Source organism: Rhopilema esculentum, chromosome 5 (genome assembly GCF_057945365.1).
Source record: "Rhopilema esculentum isolate cy_ngs chromosome 5, ASM5794536v1, whole genome shotgun sequence".
In the NCBI taxonomy this organism is placed as follows: Eukaryota; Metazoa; Cnidaria; class Scyphozoa; order Rhizostomeae; family Rhizostomatidae; genus Rhopilema; species Rhopilema esculentum.
The window spans coordinates 5,674,877-5,698,113 of NC_142819.1; the positions used below are offsets into that span (position 1 = coordinate 5,674,877).

The 23,237-nt window shown below is 35.3% G+C and overlaps 2 protein-coding genes across 8 annotated transcripts in view; one reads left to right on the forward strand and one right to left on the reverse strand.

Moving 5' to 3' along the window:
• Window positions 1-23,237, forward strand: part of LOC135690146 (DNA-directed RNA polymerase III subunit RPC1) — a 61,603-nt gene that overhangs the window by 17,741 nt on the left and 20,625 nt on the right. For all 7 annotated transcript variants that reach the window (XR_010516582.2, XR_010516583.2, XR_010516586.2 and 4 more), the window contains exons 20-37: window positions 217-329; window positions 1,213-1,264; window positions 1,557-1,641; window positions 3,259-3,346; window positions 4,463-4,574; window positions 9,113-9,226; window positions 11,307-11,402; window positions 11,953-12,014; window positions 12,415-12,570; window positions 13,803-13,924; window positions 14,491-14,559; window positions 15,392-15,423; window positions 17,987-18,175; window positions 18,382-18,533; window positions 19,343-19,429; window positions 20,316-20,384; window positions 20,984-21,100; window positions 22,612-22,729. Coding sequence is in view for 2 of the 7 variants with exons in the window: in XM_065207624.2 (XP_065063696.2) it covers window positions 217-329; window positions 1,213-1,264; window positions 1,557-1,641; window positions 3,259-3,346; window positions 4,463-4,574; window positions 9,113-9,226; window positions 11,307-11,402; window positions 11,953-12,014; window positions 12,415-12,570; window positions 13,803-13,924; window positions 14,491-14,559; window positions 15,392-15,423; window positions 17,987-18,175; window positions 18,382-18,533; window positions 19,343-19,429; window positions 20,316-20,384; window positions 20,984-21,100; window positions 22,612-22,729 (1,833 nt within the window). In the remaining 5 variants the exon portion in view is untranslated. The remainder of the gene's footprint in view (window positions 1-216; window positions 330-1,212; window positions 1,265-1,556; window positions 1,642-3,258; window positions 3,347-4,462; window positions 4,575-9,112; window positions 9,227-11,306; window positions 11,403-11,952; window positions 12,015-12,414; window positions 12,571-13,802; window positions 13,925-14,490; window positions 14,560-15,391; window positions 15,424-17,986; window positions 18,176-18,381; window positions 18,534-19,342; window positions 19,430-20,315; window positions 20,385-20,983; window positions 21,101-22,611; window positions 22,730-23,237) is intronic.
• LOC135690149 (adenosine receptor A3) lies at window positions 4,884-7,970 on the reverse strand. Its single transcript, XM_065207628.2, has one exon. It carries the CDS (start codon window positions 6,592-6,594, stop codon window positions 5,446-5,448), a length of 1,149 nt encoding a protein of 382 aa, XP_065063700.2. The 5' UTR covers window positions 6,595-7,970; the 3' UTR covers window positions 4,884-5,445.

Here is a 23,237-nt window from a genome sequence, read left to right on the forward strand (position 1 = left end):
GAAGCAAGGGCTTCATAAACAAAGGTTCCAGTATTTGCAATAACCTCTTGGTTGCTATCTGATAAACATCAAAGTTGAAGCGCTTCTTAGGATTTATAAATGGTAGAAATCTTTATTTATTTAGTTTTAGCCCCATTGCTTGCATGACAATGAAAAGTAAGCCATAAATATAGTTGCCGTGCATCATTTTGAATTGCGTGATTCTTTATTTTCTAGTTGTTGTAATTCACAATAGCGAACTTCTTGCCGGTGCCTTGGACAAAAGTGTAATTGGATCCGGTTCGAAAAACAGCGTTTTTTACGTACTTCTTAGAGATTACGGTGCACAGGTACATTACATGTTATTATCGGTGTATGTGTTCAGCTTGTCAGGGAATTATTTCAAATTGGAAAGAGTTGTATAATTGTATAAAATACATGTCTCAGCCCGCCTATTTACGTTAGCATCCGCACGACCTCAAGCAACGTACACCTCCAAACTATTTATGACCGGCAAACTGTTCTACTAATATTTCTTTCCTGTTGCAAAGTCCTTGTAACCGCAGCTCCCAACATATCGAGAGGGCCAGTTCGAGGATTTACTTATTGACAATTTGTAGTTCTAGGGTGAGGGCTTACTCGAGGGGGGAGCTTTTTCGAGGGGGGCCAATTCGAGGATTTACGGTACACTTGCCTTTGTGTTTAAGGTTCTCTGTTGGGTATTCAAAATTATCTAAGCTATTAACAGACTTAGAAAGACTGATAGGAAACTGCCCATTGACAAAATGTCAATAGCATGATAAAGGATCAACTCACATTTCACGCCAAACCAAGCATATTCTTGCTTGTTAAGAGAAAGGGGGTGAGCACCCCAAAATCTCTCTTAATTTTAACAAGGGAGGCTGAGCCCCCGAGCTCCCCTCTCCTTCCACGGACCCACTGATCTCAGCATCAGAATGTTATTTTAGTACCCACAAGTAAATATTATTCTGAATCATGCGAGTTTCAATTCTGAATTTCAATTTTTTCTCTTATGCTCCACCATAACTGCTTCTCAGAAGAAGTGACATCAAAGAATATTAGAAAACCTTTTTTCTTTGTCTTCATGAAAAGTCTCAAACGTTGCAAAAATAGTATCAGGGTTAATGTCGTTGAGCCGTTGCATTTTAGGCCTCCAATAGTTCTTCTTCTCGTGCTCCTTTTTATTTTTTCTTCCATTCTAAAATATTTTAGGCCGCTGCAGATGCTATGTGGAGACTGGCAAGGCTTGCCCCAAGCTTTCTAAGTAAGACTTGATTTATATCTACGTTTAAAGCTAGTTAGTACAAAAGATTTCTATGATATAGCTAAAATAAGCTTAAAAACTTTTTGATTTGAAGAGTTGTTATTCACAATAGCAAATTTTATAACAAGTTTTAAAAGTTGAAATCATTTTATAGCAAGTTTTATTTAATTGTGATGCGAAATGTTTACCTTAGAAGTTCTCAAATTTGTTGCTCTCCAAATTCAAAATGTTAAACTGCAGTTAAGTTTTATCATTTTTTCTCGAATTCAACTATTGTTTTTTTGCTTTGCAGTGAACAGAGGATTTTCAATTGGGATTGGAGATGTTACTCCAGGAAAGGGGCTGGTAAGGGCAAAGAACAAGCTTCTACTTGAAGGGTAATTATATCTTATTTATATGACAGGAATAACTTCACTTGCATAGCGTTCAATATAGAATTCATTCATTCCTTGTTGTTAAGCTGTTTACAACCAAGACTTTCCAGCGCCAGACGCCAGGCCAAGACCGGCCATATTGAACATTTCAACTTCATCAGCAATTTTGCAATTGAAATTTTCTAAAAAAACTTCGATCTAAGGATTTTCCTTTCCAGTTATCTCGTCATAGTTTTAATTTTAATCGTCATTTTAAGGGAAACGATGGGATTTTTATCATACACTTTTAATGTAAAAAGTTTGAAACTCTATGTTCAGAATGTTTTGACTGCCTTGAAAACCAAATTCAGATATACTTCTTTTATGTCCATGCTTGTTTCGTTGTTGAATATGTTTCTCGAGCAACATTGATAACTCAAAAGAAGCTTGCAAAAAGAACCTGGAGACATACGTATTATGTATAAATTTTTAACGAAATTTCTGGATTAAAAGGTCTTATTTTGCTTCTGTTATGGTTGATTATGTGATTTGCATACTATATAATACCAATTTATTATTATTGATGTGTAAAATAAAGAAAAGATGTTATTACGCTGTGCGAGTCCAGCCAAGGTATTAAAGCGTACGAAATTGCATTTATCCTCCCAGTTTTAGTCTTTGCTCAATAAATTACTGTCTGAAACTGTTTCCATAGTAATATTTGCAAACAAACAGAAAAATTTCCAATTACTCTTTTCTTTGGTTCGGTATTTTTGTGTTCATTCAAAAACGAATAAATAAAAAAGCAGCAACCAAAGAATGAAAGAAGTTTAATGTCGAACTCAATCCCTATTACATTTTTATTGATGTTTTAGGACAAAAAACATTGGTTGTTTAGCCAAGTTTAGCAAAGACGTTTAAACAAAGTTTTCGCAGAAATATTTCGAATAAATCTCAAACGAAAAAATCATTTTTTTATTGAATGCCGTCTATTTTCGTTTGTTTGTAATTTTTGGATTTCAGTTCAGATATACGCCACAGCAAATGTCATATACTGATGACAAGCCTAAAATATTTTAATAGCTTTCTTTCAAACTACGTTAAAGGTAATGTGTCCATATAAAAGGACTGCGTATACCCAACCTGTCAAGCTACCTATCAAAATAACAGTTTGCGATTGGTTAGTATTCTTGCGATGCAAAACTGCTCACATGAAAAGCTAACCTCGCAGCAAGATAAATAAACAGAACGACCGTAATGACTGGGGCGATGACATGAAAAATCACATGTTTCTAAAAACCCCTGCAGAGTCGCTTGCTATAGCTGGACACATTACCTTTAACCTTCGAGATAGGGTTATCTCTACAGCCTTATTATATATATGTAGACTAATACCCTATTTATAGATTCCCTGGGCAGGTTTATCCTTTAGAATACAATATTTTCTGATTGTATTTTTGCAGTGGGAGTTGTGACGATGAATTATAAGAATAGCAATCAAATGACAGCATGTGAATTTTGTATCAGAAAGGTTTCGAAACGGTAGAAAATTTACCGCTCTAGCCATTTGTTTCAGGAAAGTGAATTTATCCTTAAAATCATCTTTAATGAGACCCTGAAAGTGTGTTTAAACTAATCTAGGTACGCTAAATGCGACAAATTCATTGTGGACTTTGAAAATGGAAGATTGCAGACTCAACCGGGTTGCACTGCGGAGGAGACGCTTGAGGTAACTCTCATTGAGTTAATTATATCAGTGATAGAAATCATTGAAAACTGCATAATTTATGGTATTATAACATACTTTAGAACTCATTTTGACTTATTGTCCCGTGAAATATATTTATATGCCTAAGTTTCTGAAAGTAAGAAAGCTGGGAACAGCTGAAATGATGATGGCGTTTGACTGATTTAATATTTACTAACGAGCAAGATCAAGTCGTTGATTAGAACAGTCTTATTTGCCGCTATATGAATTTGAGTTCAATGGGATTGTTAAGACTCAATGATGAGTTCTGTTGGAAAGTTTACTAAACAAAGGTATATTTGGAGACGTTTTGTTTTTGTTCCTAGCCCAAAGGCCCAAAGTCACCTGTTTCAGTGTACCTGCTATTGGTCGATATTAACTCTTCCACTTTTGTTATTGTTACTGTTAACTTCATTATGCCTGTCATCAGGCTATCAGCTTGAATACTTTTTATTACTTGAAAAATAATCTCAGTCTAATCCGCAATATCTTTTTTTTTATGAAAGCAATAGTAAACGCGGTTTTATCCTAACAATGAGATAACGAGTAACAAAGCGAGGAATTGCTAAATTTCTATCTTAATAATGCATAAATGTATTTAAGTTCTGTAAGTTGATTAGGTTATCAGTGGTTTCGTACATTCATAAGTGACAGTATGAGATAATAGCTTTGTCAAAATATCTGTTCTAGCCACCTTGAACCCTCCTAAGCTTTTGATAGTTTCCCGCCTCATATTCTACATCAGAACTTTATTTTAAAGGCAGTGTACCAGTACAAGTAGCATGTAGCTTTGTGTAAACCAATTAAGACGCGAATGGCTTGGTCTAAGCCAATCAAATCATAGAATAGCTGAGTTCATGTCAGCATCTAATAAGCAGTTTTAAGATGGTGCATGCATGCAATCGGTATTGTCATGCTGCCTTTAAGCAGAAGTTATGCCTGCTGTTTTGATCAGTAGTAACCCAGTATTTTGTTAACATTTCTTCGTAAATTTTATTTTCTATTTATAGATAATACAATTAAGCCTCGAACACTGCCTTCATTTCTCAATACTGTTGATATGCTCTATGTTTTAAATGTTTATGCTCTCCTATATAGGCTGTCATTCTGAAAGAGCTGTCCGTCATCCGTGAGCATTGTGGTAAAGCATGCCTTAACGAGCTCCATCGCTCTAACAGCCCTTTGACAATGGCCGTGTGTGGCTCAAAAGGTTTGACATCAATGTAAATTTTCAAAGATTTTGCACTACAAGCAAGGCCCACGAAAACGATGGGGCATGCCCCTGAATTTTTCCCACGAAAACGATGGGGCATGCCCCTGAATTTTTCTGCCTATGAAAAGGCCTTCTTGCAAAATCTCGTGAAATGTCACTTTAATTTGCCCTTGCCCCCTCCCCCACTTTCCAACTTGCAGCGGAGCCTTTGTACTAGGGTTTGTTAAACAGCAGTAGGTAAGCACCGCGAATGCAAGGATACATGACCAGTATTTATTGTATGAAATTTATATGGACTTATTGGTTTAAGAGATGACATCTCTGTGTACCTTATGCCCTGACCATACCGGTTGTTACCGCAGGAAACATGAAACATCTGTATGTAAAGTGAAGACTTGAAAACAAAATGTCTGATTGAATACTTTATTAGGAATTAACAGTGCAATTTGTTTTAAAATGCTAAAACTTTTATGATTATGCAGTGGTTAAAAAAATTACTGTTTCACAGTATACTTGATAAAAACCTTTTATTTATCTATGTACTTTAATACCAAACAGAACGATTTTGAATTCAAATATTTTCAAAAGGACAAAAATTTTCACCTAGCCACCATTTTTCAGACGTTGCATACACCCATTGCTAATAATGTTACTGTAAGACAGGACCATTTTGTACCATGCTTCGAGACATTACGTATCCCTGAGGTCTCGGGTGTAGAGCATAGCACCCAAATGAGGTCTATGACGTCGGGTTGTTCTGACAAACAATCTGCGTTTGTTAGATGCTGCTTTACCAGTGGCTTTTCATAAGCGTTAGCTAAGAGATTTCATTTTCTCTTTCCGACGCAGTGTTTCTGTTTCTTGATGATCAGTTTGATTGAGCTGAAACCTGAAAAGATTCTTTTGTCGTTTGCTTGTTGTTGTCAGTTGCATTTCCAGATTCATGAATGCTATTCACATAGGTCTGATTCAGCTGGTCAGTTATAGGCCAAGTTGGCTGCGTCACACCTTTTCTTCTCTGTGGTCTTCTTTTGGTAAAGAGGTTTGCTCCATGCCTTTGTCTTCTGCAGTACAGTAAAAATCTCAACATTGTCTGCTTAATCTCCGTAGAATGTCTTGCATATATAGGTGGGTCGAGCACTGCATTCAGGTAAAGGATTCCCAGGCAAATTTCTACTGCAATGTGCATGATAGACCGGTGTAGGATTATGTGGAAAAAGTCGAGAACGACAACCGGTGCTAAGCACATTAAATGGATCCCAAGAATTAAGAAAATTCCTTTTGCTAGCCTGATTTCTTTCTTTCGAAAAGTATTCACGTCCTTTACTCGTCTGCTGCTCGCTATCCCAGGTAGCTGATCTTTAAAACAATTTTCAGAATTGTTTGGTATGACAAACTTCCATGAACTTTTCACCTTTTTCAATATGTATATATACATGGGAAAGATCATTATAAGAGGTATGATTAGAGTTAATACATAAACAAATAAAGCATATGTTTCCTTGAAAATGGAGCCATATAAACAAGCAATATCATGCCCATGCTCGTTCATGTTCTCTTGAATAGCGGTAACAAATACGCCACAGCAGCCGATGACTGCTGGAATAAACCAGGTTAAGACGACTGGAGCAATGAAGTGTCGCTTATCTATCCCCGTGCGGTAAGACAAAGGAAAACGAACAGCTAAAAACTTATCCAAAGTCATCAGTAGCACACCGAAGCATGACGCCCCAAGAAATACGACATTTGTCCCTGCCGTTATTCTGCAGTACAAATCTGACGATATCACTGAAGATTTGAAGAGCGATTTTTTAACACACATCCGAGCAATGCGTAGTGGCAAAGAAATTGCAACAAGGCACAAGTCTGAAACGGCTTGATTGATCATTAATAAATGGGTTAATCTTCTATGTTGTCTCATCTTAGACAAAGCAGCCAGTATGCAGATGTTACCAGTGGTGCCAAGTATAAAGATGAATCCAAAGAAAGAAAGGAATACTATATCGGTGTCATCCATATCACGGTTGATTTTGCTGCGTAATTAATTCAGACGCCGTGTTTTAGGGTCGATGCTCTGCATAACAGGTCAACCAAGCACGACTTTCGAACCCTGTTTTAAAGCAGGTGCCATTTCTTGCGGTTTCAAGCAAGGCTTTTTTCGTCAATAATTTCTTTTGAACGTCTTTTTGGTAGCCAGGTTTTTCAAGCAAGAGATCTATAGCCAGATATATCACCTATGTAACACTGCATATTTGTTTTAACATCCTCGCCAGTGTCGTTTTTCACGCTCGAATTGAACTTCTGAATTCGATTCTGCAATGCCAGCAGTAACAACTTATCCTCTTAACCTCTTTAGAAAATATTTTATTGATTATTCCGCTCAACACAAATCGAGCGCTACGGGATGAAGTTTTAATTTCAATATTTCATAACATCAGCTGTTTGTTTCATTCATAACATCGGATTAAAACGCGTCATCCAAGACGCGATGAAAATTGGTTTAGGGTTACGGCTCGTTCCTTCTTCAAAGGAGTTAGTTCGTGCAACGAGGTTCGAGAAATTTAGACCTCACTCTCATGATAAATTTCCAAAGATGATTACTTGAATCTTGCAGTAGACTGTCTGTTGCTCGCATATGGAATTCAGATGTCCATTATTAATTCAATATGCACTTTCCAAACTCGCTCTTTGTACTGTTGAACTTACACGACTAGCGATCTGGTACCGTTTGTTAAGCCTCATACACGCAGTGCAATATCTCTCATTCACTCTTGGTGAAAGCCGTGCTGATCCTTTTCAATGCCTCTCGTTTTTCAGTAAACCTTTCTACAGATTTCCATATCTCACGCTTCTTCAATAGCAACCGGGCATCTCACTTCTTAGGTATTGCCCGAATCTTCTGATTATCTAACTATACTCGTAGCTGCTTAACATTCTCTGACTGTTTCATTGCACTTCAAGATCAGGAATGATAGCAGGATGACTAATATTGTTTTCTTTTACACTGTTCACTTTGATGAGTTGTGTCAGCTACACTTCACACACTTAATGAAACGGAAACCAATAATCTCTTTCATCAGTTGCTGCTTTGATGTATCTTGCCAAATTACCCAGTTCAATCGCTATACACGTTTGTTAAAGAATCTTAAAGGCTTCTGCAATGTAGCATCCGTCTTGTTGAGGTTGGTAATCTAAGTCTTTCATCAAGGCAATCGACCCGAAATCAATTATTGAACTGAGACTGGTATTCCAGTGCGGTGTTAACAAACACAGTCTTATTGTCAAGTATCGCTGACGCTTGCGATTGCATTCATGGTATGCCGTTTCTCTAAGAATGGCAGTAGTTTTCGCTTTGCAATTTGCTATTTCCCTGTACACAACATGACCCAAGTATACATTAAATCTACCAAGGCATGTGTAATGAATACAGATGTCGTAGTTTTGTCATTGTTCGTTTAGACAATGCCTGTAAAACACTTCAAAGCAGCCTTCTCTGGTATATTTCCCGCTGTTTTCATGCCACGCCAAATCCATTTATTATCAAGGTATTCAGCCTTTTCTTTGCATTTTACTTGTTTTTGTGTAATTGTGTTATCTTCATCTCTAACACAGTATTGCTCAATAAACAATCATTTGCTCATCCTTATGAATCGTGGCAGCTTCAGGATTTATCTATGTAAGAAAACGTAAAAAGTCAAGTCATTTCACTAATAATCACCTGCCTCTCTTCTATATTTTCAAGCAATCCACATAGATTGTTTTATGTCGGAAGAACATCTTTGTTGTTTTTGTATTTTTCATAGATGATAGCTTAGAACTCTGATAAAGATGTTTTGTGAGTTTTTTTGTTGATGTAGGAAAATTATATGGAAACGTATCTTTTCGGCATAGCTTTGCAATGCTTCCCTGTGTATTTCTACACTTAAAAATTTGTAATTGAAAATCTGTAACTATGTTTTGCGAATGACGTAAGTTACAAGATGCGAAAAAAATGGGTAGATTTCTCACTGGATCAAAACTCGCTTTTTAAGTAGAAGATTCCTGTTAAGGTTCTTTGCAGAACTTATCATGCTTTGGATCAAACTGAGTTGACTATGAGATAACACCCTTTTGCTTTTTTCGCTTTCTGTTATCCCTCTAATAACGGAAAGAATCAGCCGTTCTATGGTTCAAGATGACACTTTTTATAACTGCAATTTTAAGAAATGAAATTCTTCATACCTACGGTATTTGCTTCGAGAAAGTTCGGGGCACATTCTTTGATAAAAGTTCAGGCGCAATGCTCTGTCGAGGGGGGCGGTTTAGCGAGGGCAGTGTTTGTTTGAGGGAGGCTCTTGATTAAGGACAAAGCATATTTGAGGGCGGCCAGGAATTTTTTGCTAGTGTTAGCTGATTCGCTGCTCATCTAGTTTTCGTCTTTCTTCTGAAGCGTTTCGTAGTAACTGTTTTCTTTAATTAATTATTAATTAGTTTTCTTTAAGTTATTCATTTGTTAATTACATCTTGTCCAATATTTGTATATCTCTCTTTCTTAGGTTCATTCATCAATATATCACAAATGATTGCATGTGTAGGACAGCAAGCTATTTCTGGAAAAAGAACTCCTGATGGATTTGAAGGCAGATCTCTTCCCCATTTTAAAAAACATTGTAAGTCATTGAATCAGGGCAGTGTATTTTGTTGAAAATCTACAATCCCGGACAAAAAGAGTTGAGACTTTTCAAGGAAAGTTTATATTTTCTCTTTCATTTAGAAAACAACCCCCCCCCCCCCAAATCAATGTTGAATGCATGATTTTGAAAGAGAAATGATAGAACTACAAATCCAAAAGTGATACGGGGGGTGAAGGGGGCGATTCGAATTTACAGGGACAACGTAAAGATGAAAATTGCAAGATTTTGTCTCAACAATTTTGTCCGGGGTTGTAGCTTCAAGAATTTTAAACATGCATTCATTTAACTGATCAATTCTGACTCTACAATATCATTTCATATTGATCTTCTATTTCATCATCTAGTTTAGAAAAAAATATAAAATGTACACACGGTAGAAAACTGTAGCTGCATTTATTTTAGAATCGAGGATAAGATAAAGAAAATATAACCATACTGCAAATGACTACTTTTTCTTACATCCTTGTAACTGTTTGCATTTATATTTATTTGCACTTAATGAGCTTATTTTGAAAATGTTTGTATGTAGCGGAATTTTGAAATTATGAACTGAACTGACTGAAGCATGGTAACCTTTTGGAAATGGGGTTCTTCTGTGTATTTGGAATCCATAAACACCTGTATGTTTCTGTCTGTGCTGACTGTGTATCAATAATAAGTTTGAACGCCGTGAAGTTCTAAAACAAGCAGTAATGTTTGTTTTCTATATTGATTTTTCTTGACTACCGCCATCTTGTTTGTATTGTTTATTGTTACTCCAAACAATTTACCTTCATTACAGCATTCAAGCAATTTTATCAATATCATCAAATTATCGTTCTGATTGTTCCCTTATCTTCCTAAGGTCTTTTTCTTCTCTAGTCTTGTTTTGCCAAGCTTTCTTTCTTCTAAAATCTTTTTCATCTCAGGTCTTGTTCGTCTTAAGTCTTCTTCTTCTAAAATCTTGTTCCTCTGAAGCCTTGTCTTTTTAAAATCTTGTTTTTCTATAGACTTGCTCTTCTTAAATCTTGTTCTTTTAATGTCTTATTCTTCTAATGTCTTATTCTTCTTGAAAATTGTTCTTCTTATGTCTTCTTCTTCGAATGTCTTTTTCTTCTAATGTCATATTCTTCCAAAGTCTTGTTCTTCTTAAAAGTTGTTCTTTAAATGTCTTGTTCTTCTAATCTCTTATTCTTCTGTAGACTTGCTCTTCTTCAATCTTGTTCTTCTAATGTTTTGTTCTTCTAAAGTCGAGAGTCTTGCTCTTTTAATGTCTTGTTCTTTTAATGTCTTATTCTTCTAATGTCTTGTTCTTCTTAAAAATTGTTCTTTCAATGTCTTGTTCTTCTAAAGTCTTGTACTTTTTACGTCTTGTTCTCCTAAAGTCTTGTTCTTCTTCTGTCTTTTTCTTCAAATATTTTTTCTTCTTATGTCTTATTCTTCCAAAGTCTCGTTCTTCTAAAATCTTGTTCTTCTAAAGTCTTGTTCTTTTGAAATCTTGTTTTTCTATAGACTTGCTCTTCTTAAATCTTTGTTGTTCTAAGGTCTTGTTCTTCTAATGTCTTATTCTTCTGATGTTTTATTCTTCTAATGTCTTAATCTTCTTATGTCTAGTTCGTCTAAAGTCTTTTTCTTTTAAAATCTTGTTCTTCTATAAACTTGCTCTTCTTCAATCTTTTTCTCTATGTAATGTTCTTCTTAAATCTTTGTTCTTCTAATGTCTTATTCTTCTGATGTTTTATTCTTCTAATGTCTTAATCTTCTTATGTCTAGTTCGTCTAAAGTCTTTTTCTTTTAAAATCTTGTTCTTCTATAAACTTGCTCTTCTTCAATCTTTTTCTCTATGTAATGTTCTTCTTAAATCTTTGTTCTTCTAATGTCTTATTCTTCTGATGTTTTATTCTTCTAATGTCTTAATCTTCTTATGTCTAGTTCGTCTAAAGTCTTTTTCTTTTAAAATCTTGTTCTTCTATAGACTTGCTCTTCTTCAATCTTTTTCTCTATGTAATGTTCTTCTTAAATCTTTGTTGTTCTAAGGTCTTATTCTTCTAATGTCTTGTTCTTTTGTTTACTACAGCAAAAGTCCCTGCTGCTAAAGGATTTGTCGAAAACAGCTTCTTTACAGGAATGACTCCAACTGAGTTCTTCTTTCACACGATGGCCGGCAGAGAAGGTATGCATATACATGTTGCCATTTTGCTAGAGAAGACCTTTGCGGATATCTCTCTTAAAATGAAAGTAAAATAAAAGTCGATGTCAACGACCCTACTGTCTTTAAAGTATGCAGCTCAGTATCCTATATTTTAATATTCTTAGACGCATTGAAGTTACAACTAGAGGGGTTCTCAGTAAATTTAGAAGTTGCCATTTAAGAGGCGTTTGGGTAGAACAGAGCTCTAGATGGGAAGAATACTTTTGCCTAGTATTCCCATTTACCTATGAATGACGCAAACTACAAAGAAATTGAAATACTATCAATTGCATTACATTGGTAGCAAATTTGTAAAAATAAAGAACAGTGCAGCATCTAGAACTGAAAGCGTCTTCTGTGTTTTCATGTAAAATAGAGAATGTTTGAATATTTATTTACGTTTTGTTGTTCGAGAATTTCAATTGCTTTTTCTAGTTGTGGGCTATAAGCTGAGTTGCTGTAACCAATTCGTGAGAATTTTTGATTATTTTTGCGACGGTTTCGTCAATGTTTTTATTCCTTGTTTTTTTAGGTCTTGTTGACACAGCTGTGAAAACCGCAGAGACAGGCTACATGCAAAGACGCCTTGTCAAGGTAAGAATGCTCTAGGTTAGCAGCCAGATCTACTTCTAATTTGAAGATAAATAGTCCACATACAACTAAGTTAGTTATGTGTCATTGCATTTCCTACTGTTTTTGTAAAAATTGTCAGCGCTCAATGCCGTAAATTCGGACAAATTATACGTCTTACTGAGGCACCAGTAAGGTTTTATGCACAAAATGAATATCAAACCTTGTGGAATCCGTAATTCCACAGCAGATGCACGTTTATACTCAACGATATTACAACATAAATAGGCAATATTTTTTTCTGTACCAGCTGCAGCAAAATTATCTCCTTGTATGAATACTACTTGATCTTCTGTTGGAAACAGTTTTGCAGTTATATTTAAAGTTCTTAGGACTTGCTTTTGTTAATGAATTTTCTTCGTAGTCTCTTGAAGATTTGTCGTCACAATACGACTGCACTGTGCGTACATCTACAAACGATATAGTTCAGTTTATATATGGGGAGGATGGCCTAGATCCTGCAGCCATGGAAGGAAAAGACAAGCCTGTTGATATTCACCGGATATTTTCCCATTGCAAGGTTCAAGTCATTTTTCTCTTGCAGCCTTTGCCAAAAAGTATTTAGTTTTCTATTCTGCAGTTGCCTTAGAACCATCCTTATCTGTAAACCAATAAACGTAGTAAATGGCTTTGAAAAAAGCAAACATTTAGTAAACTAAAGCTTTTCGTCTGACACTCTTCAGAGTTTAAAACGTCAGAACATAGATCGAAAACTCTACGCTAAGAAATATATATACCCAGTTGTGGATCGAACTAGGCCAATCAGAAACACGAGCACATGACTGTAAAGGTTGACCAATCAGTGTCGCTTGCCTATTAGAATGTTACCAGTGGAGTCCTAAGGTGAAAACGAACTCCTTTTGTCTACACAGTAGCGGTTTTTCGTGCTTATGTAGATAGATTCTAAAACTGCTAGGTGGAACGACGATCGGGCTTTACCAATAATCCGAAACATGTCGCCATTATAGTTTTTTGCACAAACTGGGTTTTCTAGCAAATGCTGCCCGATAGCAGAATCGCAGGTCTTAGTAGTAATTTTGGATTTGCAAGACCGAGGTGGCTGTTCTCTTTGGGGATGTGTTTTGTTTCTAATATTAGATGGAACGTGTTGTTTTATCCTATCCTCCAATCTTTGGGTGGTGCGTCCTACGTAGTCAGAATCACACTGGCACGTAAATTCATAAACAACGGAACTTTTTTTTGTGGCAGGAACGCAGTCCTTTTGAATGGACGGAAGGGCCTTTTTTGTACTGTAAACAACACGCGGGTTAACCGCGAAGAAACAACTGGGTATATATATTTCTTAGCGTAGAGTTTTCGATCTATGTTCTGACGTTTTAAACTCTGAAGAGTGTCAGACGAAAAGCTTTAGTTTACTAAATGTTTGCTTTTTTCAAAGCCATTTACAAGTTTTGTACCACCAAAAGATTGTTTGAATAAACGTAGTCTTCTATTCTTACATTTTTATCTGTTTTTTTTTCAAAATTATTTCTAAGAATGGGACAATTCCTTTTCAGATCTTTTCATCATTTCCTACATGTTCGGAATATTTCTTTAGTTGTTTTATGCAATTCATTACAAGTTCCGTCCTGGCACTCCTTCGCAATGGAAAGTAAAGTCTGCACGCAGGCTACCCCTTCCCTATTATACGAATTCCCCGCAAAAGAAGATTTTTATTTAGAGTGAATAAAGAGGATCAAGAATTTTTGAGATTGAAGACAAATTCCTTTTAAGATTTTGCTCCTGTTTTAGAGTAAAGAGGTCTTCCGGAATGAGAAAGCGCTCTCTCCTTCAGAGATTCAGACCGTTGTTGAGGACTTCCTTACTTCTAAAGATATGCAGTCATGCGGAGGAGCATTTGTTAAAGAACTTAGGTTTGTGGAGTGAAGTATCTATGTGTTTTCCTAAACAAGTTTTTCTCCCGCCAGAGCAAAAGAAAGCAGTTGGCCTATTTTCTGTGCTCCAGGGGTTACTTTGTTATCATTAAGTTGTCGTAGCCATCCTGACAGTACAGGCCTGAAGCTATCCACCGGCATCATTGTTGGCAAAAGTCGTGCATTATTGTTGGCTTCAGGCAATATCTCTGAAGACTGAAGGCCAGTCAAAGCGATATGGTCTGCAATAAGTCTCAGTATTTGCGGTATTTGCGAGCAATTCGAGTGTTTAATTCAACTTCCTTGTTTGCATTTCTAGGAGGTTAGACCGTCATTGCTTGATGAATATTTAAATTGAACCAATCTTTGATATGTGCCCTAAACAACGTGATTGTTCTGGTTAATGTCTTTATGATGTTTTTCTTATCAATGTTATTCTTCTTGCATCAGAAGCTACAGAGAGCACCACAATTATGTTTGTGACAAAATCATTATATTACAAAAGCAGATACGTAAAGTTTTCGAATGCCATTGCGTGTTTCTTAGCTTTGTTTATTCTTTTTCAGAGACTTCTTTAATGTTGTGGCGGAAGGAGTAAAACGAACCAGACAGTGGCTTCATATAGACAATACCCGGTGTGTATTGGGTTTTAAAACATGCCGCATTCCGCCTTTACAAAGTGAATGCTTCTCAAAGTGAATCCATTGGCAGTATGGGCGTATTCATTTGTTAACTTTCAAAGTTTCGTGAATCCTGATTACCAAAATTGATATAATACCTCATTAAGAGATCAGTAGAATTTCTGCCTAAATAGAGTTCTCAAGTGTGACGTGGTAAAGATATTTCTTTAGAATGTTTGACTTTAGAAATATAACTTATACAAGTATACCATAAAGTACCCACAACCATACAAAGTCAATTAAGTATATCAATAACTGGGTCAGATATGGCCAACGAAAGATCGGAAGTTTGCCAACAGTTGACTGATTTGAAATTTTCATGAACCACGAATAATTTACAGTAATTGCTGGGGAAAGATCTTATGCTCATATGCCCCTATCCCAGCCAATTTATAACATATTAAGTTTAAACTTGCAGATTAAATGGTATTTCCAACAGTAGGCTTTTGTGACGTCATAAGCAAATTATATTTGTGCACTGTTGTTTTGATACCACGTTTTTGGGCTTTGCGTTTCTGATCCTGTTACTTCCAGAAGTGTCATACCTTAAAAATGTAGGAATGTAAATTTTAGTTCTGATTTGAATTTGGCTCAAAGGTTACCAGGGGGCTATAGTGACTGATAATCATATTTTTAGGCATCAAAAGCTTCGAAATATCGTTTTTTAAGTATTTTTCGAATAGATTAACAGATGTTTCTTTAAGGGATTTTTTTCATATTTTTCGTCTACTGAAGATTCTGCACAATCAATAATTTAAAAATGTAAGTCAATTCATTTCCTCTTCAGGTATTTCTCGAATGAAGACCAAAAAGGAAATGGTAAATAAAGTTATTGAATCTTTGATCTAGAATATGAATGCTCAATAGTTTAGCTCGATGATGAGATCCAGAGAAGTTTAAAGACGAGGAGATTTCAAGTTCTTTCTTTCATTTAACAGTTAATGAGAAAGCGTTCCTTTCCTGCTGATTATGTTTCCATCTTAACTTACTATGAATGCAGTGAAAGCACCTCAAACGGGCACATTCTAAAAGCAGACACTATATAAAGACTTTCGTAACATTTTGATATGGCTCCTTCCAGACAATGGAAAACTCTCTTGAATGGACAGTAACTGTGGACCAAAGGGGCATCCGGTATACGGGTGCCCAACCGACTTTTCTGTTTTCTTGATTTTTCGTCTATCGAAGAATTTTATGCTCCTGCCAATTATACATTTTCGATTAGATAAGGTCATTTTTGTGTACGAAGAATTGAGTACACTATGTAATGGGTCGCGGGGAACGCATACATATACCTATATATATACATATCATAGAGTTGAAGAAAGTAAAACTACATGGTTTATCTCTACAAGCCTGTTTCGTGAGTAGCTCACTCTTCAGGAGATGTTGATATACTGGAATATTCCTCGAATAAATAGATAATACGTTACATAATGTGTGAGGTTTTACAAAAGGTGAATTAGGGGCGGTACATAAAGGGATTTAGGTGTTATATAATAGTGTTTTGTTTCTATGGCGGCAAAAAATACAAGTTCGTTTCGTTTGTTGAGTGTTGATAATTCGGGGTGGCAGATGATGAGGGTCTTTTCTTTAAGGCAAAGGCTGCATCTTTTGTTTGAGCTGCTGTAGGATGGCTTTTTAAGAGGATGCGCCAGGAAATGGAGTGGTCGATGATATTGTCTTTTAGGGTCCAGATGTATTTACTGAGTTCTGTGGAATTTCTGTGTTTTGTGTGACGGAAAGATGCGGTGTGATTTCTGTATCTTGTCTTGAATGTCTTGAATATGCAATACTGGTTTAAATTTTCTTATAAAATATTGCTCTTTTTCTTCTCGGTATAATTTGTCATCACGGTTGACAGAAAAAAATGGCACAACATTAAATAGTGTTGGTTTGCCAATAGCGCAGTGTGCTATATGATGGTTCACGTATAACTTTGAAAATGTCGAAGTTGCGGGGATTGCAAGTAGTGATAAATGCTAATGGCAGTTTTTCGGTATTGTGCTCCTTTGGGCTTCGAAGTTCTTCTAAAGGGATTTTCTTTGCTTGCTGAATACTATGCTCGATGAGATTTCTGGGATAGTCTAGCTTTTTTTAAGTTAAGTAGGTGTTGTTCTTTTGAAGTTTCTTTCTCGATGATAGTGCAATGATGTCGTGCAAGGTTGAATGGAATATTCCGTTTGGTGTGTGGTGGGTGGCAAAATTTAAAATGAACATATTGTTGGCTATCCGTGGGTTTCTGGTATAGTTCTGTTATAAGTTGGTTGTTTTCAACTATTATCTTTACATCCAGGAAGTTGATATTTTATTTACTCTCTTCCATAGTGAACTGGATGTCTTTGTGCAAGCTCTGTAACAGAGCTAGTATAATTGGTCTGAAAATTAAATCGTATGGTTTTTCTACTTCAACGTATTCTGATTTGGTTTGCTTTATTATATCATTTATTATTCTGCTTTTGTGTATTTTTGGTAGTCCGTACAGTTGGCTGGTTTTGTAATTGAACTTTGTTAAATATTTCACTTCTTTCGCGGTCAGTTCGTTTGCGTGTGCGCGAGTTAGTTCTTCTATTTTTTTGAGAACTAGGCTGCCTTTTTTTTTTGCCAGTCTTTTGTAAGTTTCTTTATCATCTACTAGTAGTATCATTTTGTTTCTGTAGTATTTAGAGTCCATGATTACGCATGCTCCACCTTTATCGCTTTGTTTAATGACAATATTGTTTTTGAGTTCCATGATTCCTTTCCATTCCATCTTGTTAAGATTATTTTGTATTTTGTTTGCTTATTTCAGTTTATCCTCAATAGGGTATTTAAGTAGGAAGTCTATGTATATATCCAATATTGGATCACGATTTCTATTTGGGCAGAATGTACTTTCTGGACTTACGAGGCTGTCATCATTGGACATTGGTTTTTCAGCAAAATATTCTATAAGACGAAGTTTTCTGCAGAATTTACGGATATCTGTTCGTAATTCAGCTAGGTTTCTTTTAGGTATGAACATCAACTAACGGATAATCAAATTTCGGTAGCTGTAATAAAGAGACGGCGAAGCCCAAATTAATAAACACCTCAGGTGGACACATTGATCAGAACGCAGTAAACGTTTTAATTAACTTTGGCCTTAAATTCACACCAGTACCTAAAAAAAACCTAACTGAATTACGAAGTAAAACTAACCATGGGCGTAGCGATGCTATGAAACTACCTACAAAGCATCAAAAGAGTACTGGCATTCTTCGTACAAAGCGACAGGATAACTATGTTTTCTTTATTTATTCACAAAAATTTTCATAAATTTTCCTTTAACGCAGTTGTTTTGTCCTTTTTTGTAGATTTTCTTTATTTGAAGTACTTAATGTGCCAAACTTTTTCTATTTAGTTTTGTACCAGGTAGACCGAGTGACTGAGTCTCAGCTTAGAAAAGTCCTTCAGGTGTGTTTAGACAAATACATGCGATCCAAAATAGAACCTGGCTCAGCCGTTGGAGCTGTTTGTGCGCAGTCGATTGGTGAGCCTGGCACTCAAATGACACTCAAAACCTTTCATTTTGCTGGTGTTGCTACCATGAGTATCCTTCCGATTTAAGTATCTGTTTTTTGCATTTTGCGCTACAAAAAGCTTTTTTAATCGTCTTTAGAAAAAGCAAAGACATGTCCCTTTCTTGTCAATTCGTTGGTCACTTGTCATTTAGTATTTACGTCTGCTCAAATCATTTGTCAATGGTTGTTTAATCCAGTTTTTGTAGGGTATGTTTTTCCTTGACGCCCTGTTTCGATATCACGCTTGGTGTACCACGCATAAAAGAAATCATCAACGCATCCAAGAACATCAGTACCCCCATCATAGCTGCACCGCTTGATGTTAGCAATGATATCGAGGCTGCGAGAGTGGTAAAAGGGAGGATTGAGAAGACAACATTAGGCGAGGTAATTTTTAATTTTTTGTGGAACATTTTTTAGCGTCATAGTTGGTACAAATTCCCAATATTACTGGCAAAATTATTGATTGGCTAGAGACAGGAAAAGTTATTTCGCATTTTTACGACGTTTTCTGTAAATCACCTGTCCCAATTTTGAAAATCTTTTCGTCTATAAATCGACTGCCAGATTTTGAATCTATCCTTTCTTTGTAAGTTAAACTATCTCAACTCTAAGCTATTTTAATCTATTTTTCTTAATACAGTAGTGGTATGTGAATTAAAAAGCTTGATTCCCAATATCATTTCGCATTAGCAGCCTAGGCTAAAACATTGCCAAGATGTATACTTCCCTAACATCAAACTTCCTTCAATTAAATGATTTTCAATTTTTTGCGAAATGCAGAATAATCAAGTAACATCCTCATTAACTTTGTTGTTGTTTTGTCATATATCTATTCTGTAACAAGATTTCTTCTTCTCTGTCATCTTTTTTCATAGTATAGCCTGTGTCTTGATCACTTTTTGACGCTTCACTTCTTTAAATTTTCATAATTTTTTCTGATTTGCATAACACGCAAGTAAAGACACGAAGAATGTTGACTAATTTATTTTTTCTCTGTACACATGTTTCCACATACTTGCTTGATATTTTTAGGCTTACAAGAATTTGGTAGCGAACTCTATTTCGTTAGCAAGTGTAACAAGCTATAGAATTACATCCAGGCTCTTGGTGTTTTTCTTATCTGTCTCCCTCAGAATCTCTTATTGTTGAATATTACAGAAACTTTATGTCGCAAATAATTTTATGTTTTGCAGATATGCGAATACATTGAAGAGTGCTTCCTTCCGGACTCGTGTTATTTATTAATAAAAGTCGACTTAAATCGTGTTCGACTATTGAAGGTAAGCCTATTATCCAATACAGTTTTTTGATTGATCTGCAATCCAGAGCCAATAGTGTTCAAATATTGGCCCTTAGACAGTATTATGTATGCTTGCTGACCATCGTCAGCAAGGCAGCTTCTTAGTGTTCCACTCAACGTGGCTGCATCTCATTTGTTGATAAATGTTGATGAAATGGCTAGTCACATCGATTGTTATTAAGCCAAGGCACTTTAACTTGTCACTTAGATATATCAATATTCAAAACAAAAGAAAACAAATGTGATCTTTCTTTTTTTCCTCCTAATCCTTTATCTCTTTCTCTTGTTTAGGCCCCTGAGCCTTTCCCTAACATAAACAACTAAAAAAATGTTCTTCACACCTTTTGCAAGCATTTATCATAAGATTATAATTTGTGGTCACTGATTCTTTGTTTTCAATTTAAAAGTTCTTATTTTAAGATTACATAGATAACATAGTTGCTTATTTTAAGATTATATATTGACGTTTTTTCTCGTATTTCTTCTTGCTATCATCATGTTATTATCAAAGCAAAATTTCGACTGGTTCTTTACTTAAAATTGACATCGAAATTTTTAGTTTTTATTTTAAAGTGGGACTTGACCCAAACGAAAGATAAACTTTTTGATTGTCTCTTAAATAACATGCAATTTTTTCTTTGATCAAAATTACATCCCTTTCCCTCCAATATCTAGCAAGCAATAAGAACATGCCAAGAGCTCTTGTCACTAGAAATAAAACATTCGTCGTGTTTTTTTGCTGTAGGCATGTCTGTGTTTTGAAAGAATCCATACGTGTTCAGAGAGGAACAATTTCTAAAATCCATAGTTTTTACTGTCATTCTTTGTTCTTATGTCAAGCTATCTAAGAGCATTCTTTCTTCCAGCTTGAAATAGATGCCTACTCGATCAAATTTGCTCTTTGTACTGCGCCAAAATTGAAGATCAAGCCACAGGTAATTTTCAGTGGTTTTCGTTAATTTTTTATGTCTTCTGCAGGACAGGAGCCGGTTGATTGTAGAACTCTGGTGAAAGGTTTAAGTCATTTTGTTTTGATTTGTGATTATAAGCTAGTATACATCTTTTTTGTTTTATGTTTTATCAAAACTTGTCTGGACTACAATGGCATGATTTTTTATATTCAATGAAAAATTTTACAATTACAAGCTATTCATTATACTATGTAGAAACTACTTGATTACACTACAAGAGCGATACCATGAAGTGCACGGTACCATGACAACTCCGCAGCCATTAACATGAATAACACGTAACAAAACAAAATTAAAAACACATCTACAAGAAATACACACAAATTATATTTACTAAAAAATTCTTAGGTTTGTTTAATTTTGTATGCTAACCTTGGGCAATCAGGTCTTTTTACGTCTTGTCAAGAAAAGGATAAGCTGTAAATTACATGATAATGGCTACGCAAAAGATTAAATTTTAATAATTAAGTCAGGAAAAATTCTTCAGAATTGACGTTGTCTGATATCTAGCGCAGTATTTTTAAATGATAGTAAACTGAGACAGGCAATTTTTCTTTCTTTAGCATGTATCGGTTCATGGCAAAGACATTATTACATTGTACCCACAAGAAACAAACAAAAGCTCTATGTATTATGTTATGCAGTCACTGAAGGGAACACTTCCATCAGTATTGGTCAAGGTATTCTCAATTTTTGTATTATACAAATGATATCTAAATGAAAGCCTATTGAAACCAAACAACAAAGGCACACGACAACATGATACACCTAACGTGATTGATATGTATTTCAATCGATGTATTCAATGTTACTGATATGCTTACAGGAGAATTCAATGTTATTAATGTACCGGGTTATGTCGTCTCTCTAATTTTCTCTTGAAGGCATATAAGGTTAAAACATGTCTAATTTATTTTGGTATGTGTTCCCAGTTTCTCTACATCTATCTTGACCATATTTGTCAGAGATTTTATTATTGTCTGTCATAGAAATGTTTTAGTCTATTATATGTCATATATACTTTATTCTTTGTAGTTTGTTCTAAGTACGGTAGTTTGTTCTTATTGTGCTGCTATAGAGTTCTAAAATATGACGTCATCAAAAACCTATTTTTAGAATTTTTGAATTTTAACCACATAGCGTAAAAGATCACCATGAAATACTTTCAAATAGGCAAAATTGGCCAAATATGTCTAAAATCGGTTGAGATATGGCTAATGAGAGATTTGAAGTTTGCTAACGAATCACTGTTCATAAAGTTATGAACCGAGACCAAAATACAGAGGTTTGATGGGGAGAGAACCAATAAACATGTGGCCATATCTCTGCTATTTCGTAATACACTTGCCTGATTTTGCACATTTAGAGTTATTTCATGATGCTCTTTTGGGTTATGGGATCTAAATTAAAAAATTCTAAAAATAGATTTTGTGACGTCATCGCTTTAGAACTCTACTGGCATGGGCTATGATTTATTTTTTTGATTTATTTGTAGAAGAGATCGAAAATTAAAAAGATATCTAGTATTCTTGGCTAGTGTTAGTTTTTAGCAATCAGATACGTCAAATAGACCAGATTGCAACAGGTTGATGCATATTTCTGGATAATCGTATGCCTAGTATTTTCAAAGTTACCGTCGTAAATTTGTAAAACGCTTAATAAATAGTCTTTGATAAGCAATGAATCTAAAACAAAAAGTGTTCAAGCAGTGTCTATTTTAAGAAATCTTGATGAAATAAGAATGGAAAACCCTCCAAACCACTTTTATCGGATTAGAGAAGCCGTCTAACCTTTTTCTGAAGTAGTAATCGAAGGACGCAAAATAGATTTGTTATTTTATGATTGTTATTACTCTGCAACTGCCCCCTTGTTGTACTCTTCATTATCTCAGTTGTTTTAATATTAACGCATATCTTTGAATTATTTTATTAATTTTAGCCATTTATGAAAATGAAATTGCCGTATCTTAATTTGAACACAGTCAGTTCTAAACTGTTTTGTTTTTTCATATTGTTTCAATTTTTATCTCTCTTCTTTAATTAGCATTAAGAATCAAATGAAAAATTTCCACTAGCTAATGTTTAGGCCTAAAAAAGCATGGCTCCTGGCAATTTTTCTCTCTTAATTTAGGCTGGAATAATACCGTGCCTGGAATTATTTTACAGCACCTAAATGTTTGATGCTTTTCTAGGGATATGCAAATGTCAGTCGGGCAATAGTGCATGCCGATGAAGCTAAAAAAGAAGCAGGGGAGACATACAAGCTCCTTGTGGAAGGCGATGACCTCAGAGCTGTTATGGCAACACGAGGTACGAGTTTTCTTTGCTTTTGTAGAACCGTTTCTAAACAATGCTACTGCCACAGCAAAATCTCTCGATACAAAGTCAATCGTATTTTAAGTGAATGCAACCCAATAAAATGTAGCTATTTGGCTTATAGGAGCTACACTTGCAGGTTTTTAAGGATTTTTTTAATATGGCTTTTTAAAGTTATTTTCTCGTTTAAATCTTCTAATTTTTGGCCCATTTGGCAGCATTCACAAAGTTTTATATCGCAGCAAACATGTAAAACTTTAAACGCCCCAGGCATTTATTAGTGCACTTAATGGTTATAATCAGGATTCCCCATAAATGCGATCATTTTCACATTATTATTTTATATCTGAAAAATGTTGTTTTTGTAAAGTATGGAAATTCATCCCAAACTGGTCCCATCATCTTGACTTTTTTAGCCTTCACTTATTTATGCCTGACCAGTCGGCCCAGTTTGTTCTCGGAAGGACATTTTGAAAAATCAATACATAAAAAGCTATATGTA

Bases quoted from the DNA above. Each gene is read 5' to 3' on its own strand.
- LOC135690149 (XM_065207628.2), bottom strand. From the start codon at position 6,594: ATGGATGACACCGATATAGTATTCCTTTCTTTCTTTGGATTCATCTTT.